The sequence below is a fragment of the Littorina saxatilis genome, linkage group LG9 (assembly GCF_037325665.1).
Source record: "Littorina saxatilis isolate snail1 linkage group LG9, US_GU_Lsax_2.0, whole genome shotgun sequence".
Classification (NCBI taxonomy): Eukaryota; Metazoa; Mollusca; class Gastropoda; order Littorinimorpha; family Littorinidae; genus Littorina; species Littorina saxatilis.
The window spans coordinates 61,829,707-61,834,935 of NC_090253.1; the positions used below are offsets into that span (position 1 = coordinate 61,829,707).

A 5,229-nucleotide genomic window follows, 5' to 3' on the forward strand; every position below is an offset into this window, starting at 1 on the left:
TGTAAGAAATGTTAAGTCCTTTGTACTGGAAACTTGCATTCTCCCAGTAAGGTCATATATTGTACTACGTTGCAAGCCCCTGGAGCAAATTTTTGATTAGTGCTTTTGTGAACAAGAAACAATTGACAAGTGGCTCTATCCCATCTCCCCCCTTTCCCCGTCGCGATATAACCTTCGTGGTTGAAAACGACGTTAAACACCAAATAAAGAAAGAAAGAAAGAAAGTCTTACAATAGATAGCGACACGTTTTCACATGGAGACAGTTTTCCACCGAGCAGAATCTCACATAAAACATTGTCCGAACAAATGCGACAGTGTAAGAAAACCATACCACCTTTTTAATTCATTTCACTTTCACTGAGGAGGTGATGGGGTGAGGACAACTGCGCCATAACTATGTGACACCGGTGAATGTCTTATTTTCCCCTCCATCCTGATTGTGACACACGGATGAATTATTCCGTCCTGTGCTAGAGATAGACATGGCGGTACGAACGGTACTGAGCATTCTCCGTTTTATTGGAGGGATTTTCATGCTGTCGATATTTACACAAGGTGAGTAAATATTGAATGATAGGTTGGTTTGTTAGTTGGTTTTAACAGTGTTTCATTCAACAATAATAGATACAATATATAATGGGCATGTTTAAAATCAACAACAAGCTTGGTTTGTTGGTTGTTGTTTGTTTGCAGTATAACTCGATATGAATAACAAAATATGCCTCGTGATAAAATTTTAGATAGTAAACCAACAGCTCTGAAACAAAGCAGAAGAAGAGAACATGACACTGTAAGTGTCGCTCTAAGCTACGAACAAGTTTTAACGTTTGTTTGCATGTTGTTTGAACCACTCACTCAAGTCTAAAAGAATATTTTAATGCTTTCTTGTAGGACTTCAGCGCTTTGGTTTTTTCTTCATCGAATAATAACAGTGTGTTACCGTGTTTCGCCTGTTTCCCATGGGCAGAGAGTGTCAAAAACTCAATCTATAACACCAATGTTGATAACATCGTGGCAATAAATTACTCTGCACCAAGACAAAATGAAGAACAACCACGTTGGCTATTAGAAACCTTTGTAATTTTGATCTAAAAACATTTTGAACTACGTCGCGTCAAGCAATATCAAAACATTTAGCCGACCTGCTGACAGGAAACTAACAGACCGACACTCAAAACCTAGCAACAGTCATTGTCGAGACTACTTAGATTTGGCTAGCCGAAACAATTAAACCGAAACGAGTCGAGCTGTGTGCCAACACGACCTAATTTCCATCAACCGATTTTCTTTCATTCTGAGCACATTTTCAGATAAAACAAAACACATCCATATTTTTTTTAATTCAGGAATGGATAAGGAATACCATGACATATTGTTTAAGTCTGTTAGTGATAATTTGATTGTTATGACATCTTTAATAAACAAAAAACATTAATTGATTTGTAAGCTTTCGAGTTGAAACGCTAGTCCGTAATCGGGACTGACGAAAGAAGGATTCACCAAAGTTTCAATCAATTCGCTTAAAAACTGGTGAGGTCACCAGAGTGCGGCATCACTTTTATAACGGATATGACGTCATCAAAGACATTTATAAAACAATAAAAAATAAAGAAATGGAGAGAGAAAAAACGCGTGTGTGGATATTAACTGGAAGAACCCATATGCAAAGTTTCACTTGTATCATCTGTCCGGTCATTTGTCTACACACACACACACACACACACACACACACACACACAGACACACACACAAACACAAATACACACACACACACACACACACACATACACACACACACACACACACACACACACACACACACACACAAACACACACACACACACACAAACACACACACACACAACACACACACACACAAACACACACACACACAAACACACACACACACACACAAACACAAACAAACACACACACACACAAACACACACACACACACACAACAACACACACACACATACACACACAAACACACACACACACACAAACACACACACACACACACAACACACACACACACACACACAAACATACACACACACACACAAACACACACACAAACACAAATACACACACACCGCTTTCTTGATGTTCAGTCTACCTGGACCAATGTTGTCAAAACTTGACGAAATGTAAAAGTGGACTGCCGTTGTGACACACAATGTTAAAAATAAAAGACAAAGACAGCATAATTGTACTTTTTAGTTTTGTTTTTATTCTGTTTTATCAATTTATTTATTGTTTTGCCTATGGGGGCTTTAAAATAAAGCAAGTATAATGCTTGTATTTATTTAAAATAAAGCAAATATAATGCTTGTATTTAATCGTGACGTTGACATGATTAAAAGGGGGAGTGGTACGTTGCCGTAAATAGAAACCATGACTATCTTTAAGAATAAAATTGTGATAGACAGCAGAGTACAACAATACTTGACTGAATGTTAAAAAGCTACAACAGAGGTGAACAATGTATTAAAACTCGTGAACCCCTATCACCCAAAGGGAATAAAATCTGCAGGCCAGCTGAGCAGATGACAGATAAGCTCTCGGTGACCGAGACCGTCGGTAACGGAAAAAGTATTACTGTGGAACTCCCCTATTACGACTTCCACAATTCTGAGAAAAACAGGTCTTTGCAGGGAGGTAGTTTTTAAACTGGAGGTAAATCAACAAACGTTATGAACAGACACTGGGCAACACTAGGGTAGGCATTGAAACGGGAGGGGTGGGGGGTATTCTTAACAGGGCTGTTGCACTGTATCGTTAGACGCTTGACTGATTATTACTACAAAAAACTGGCGGCTTCACCCTGGCGACAGAAAATCTATCTATATATATATATATACGACTTGTGTCTGTGTGTCTGTCTGTCTGTCTGTCTGTCTGTCTGTCTGTCTGTCTGTCTGTCTGTGTATGTGTGTATTCGCCATGCACGGCCAAAGTTCTCGATGGATCTGCTTCAAATTTGGTGTCCATATTCAGATACACCCCGGACAAAATCTGGTCGATGAGATATTTCAATACGTGCTCTCAGCGCGCAGCGCTGAACCGATTTTGGTTCCACCTCAGCTACCCGGGCCCCCATACCGACACACCAAAGCCGCTAGACCACATCACAACGCCAAAGTTCTCGGTGGATCTTTTTCAAATTTGGACACCGTATTCAGCTACACCCCGGACACAATATCATCGATGAGATATTTCAACACGTGCTCTCAGCGCGCAGCGCTGAACCGATTTTGATTTTTCTGTTCATTTCACCATTCCCAGTAACTCTTCCTTATCTTCTCCAGTGTTTTGCGTTTATCTCCCTTCCTTCGTGTGGCTTCAATCCATATTCCCGTTTCTACGTTACTATTTTTAGAATGTCACTGCGCTGTCCAGAACGCTTCCCTTGCACCCGTAAGTTGTTCTTACTGTCAAAGTGAAAAGGTCGAATCAATTTATAGCCACGCGAAAAATACACTGTCACCTATCTCTATATATTTATAGATATACATATATATATATATATACGGCTTCTCTGTGTGTGTGTGTGTTTGTGTGTGTGTGTAAGCAACACCTGTGGATTATAGAGTTCTGTTTGTGATGGGGTCTAGCGGCTTTTGTCTGTCTGTATGTTCTGGCATTTGAGAAGCCACAACAGATAATATAGGGCTAAGAAATAAGCTCTAAAATTCTCAATCCCGTTTGACAGGACTTCGCCTTCAAAGGTGATTGTGGTGAACCGCCACGCTGTCTGTCTCTGTCTCGCGATTCACCCCGGCGAAGCCGAGTATTCCTCTAGTAATAAATATGTATGAAATATCAAGTTGTCCTTTGTTTATGATTTGGAAAGTATAGTAGTCCACAATAATCAAATAAATAAGGATCTAGTAAAAAAAAACTTCTCTAAAGTTCCTTGAAAATAACTCAAAACGAACAGGTCAAAAGTGGCATAATTTTCTTTTTCATTTTTTATTTTAACTTTATTTTTATTTTTTGCTTGCGATTACATTGTTAGGCCTACATGTAGGCATACTTCCAAACTCCTATCCAAGGACACATTTCTGTGACACTGATCTCGTATAAGCTAAACTTCACAGGTAAACGAACAGGTGATTCCGAAAGTAATGCCATGTAGGCAGTTTAATGGTCATAGCCTCTGTGTTACACAACCATCAATCCGATGTGATACGTATTCCGATGTTACTATGATCTAACCAAACTCAAAGCGTCGTTAAACCCCTTGCTTTACTCTCAACCTTAAACCGACAAGTATATCTCACTTTATCCTACATAAGCGAGAGAGACCACCCATGTCATAACTAAACCACATCTTCACATGTGTGTATATCATGTAAATGAGGTCGAGACAAACTACAGCCTGGCAGGGGCCTCAGAAGTTCAAGTAATGTTCCACTGATCATGATGACCACTGTGAACAAGATCAAAGACCTAGACAAAGATGAGTGACTGTATCGTTTTGTTTTGTCACAATTACAAGTTCCTGTAACATACCTTGCTTGATTTTCTATTCTGAATTGTGGAACGTTGGCAGTCTATTTGGATTTGTGCTCATCTTGCCTGACTGCAACTCTCTTGTGTGTTTTGTTCTTTTTGTGCGTAATACATAATAATAATAATAATAATAATAATAACGGGCATTTATAAAGCGCCTTATCAGAAGTTCAAAGCGCGTGACAACAATACATGTATAGGCCTACAAAAATCATACAATCACTGTCAGATTCAAACAACACATCATGCACATCTCACATCCCCAGACTCTATACTAAGGAACTATCCGTAATGTTGTTGGAACAAGTGAGTTTTCAAATTGGACTTAAAAGATGAAATGGATGGAGAGTGACGTAATTGAAAGGGGAGTGAATTCCATAACTGAGGTCCATAATACGAAAACGTGCGGAAGCCATGAGCCTTGCGTTTAAAGCGACCTTGACGGAGAAGTCGAGCATCATCAGAAGAACGAAGGGTGCGAGAGGGAGTGTAGAGGGAGACCAGTTCAGAAAGATAGGCAGGTGCCGATTCAGAGATGATATTGTAGCAGAAGCAGGCAGCTTTATACCTAATACGTTCAGATACAGGAAGCCAGTGAAGTTCTTTCATGAGAGGAGTGCAGGGTTGTCGATGCTGTGCTCTGAAAATGAGACGTGCAGCAGAGTGTTGTACTTTTTGCAAACATCATGGCGTCTTTGTCATTTTATCAA

At 39.7% G+C, this 5,229-nt stretch overlaps 1 protein-coding gene across 1 annotated transcript in view; it reads left to right on the top strand.

Moving 5' to 3' along the window:
• Positions 1–343: 343 nt before the first annotated feature.
• LOC138976712 (uncharacterized) overlaps positions 344–5,229 on the top strand; it is a 10,402-nt gene continuing 5,516 nt past the window's right edge. Inside the window, exon 1 of the mRNA XM_070349584.1 lies at positions 344–556. Within this exon, the coding sequence (XP_070205685.1) occupies positions 484–556 (73 nt within the window). The 5' untranslated portion in view covers positions 344–483. The remainder of the gene's footprint in view (positions 557–5,229) is intronic.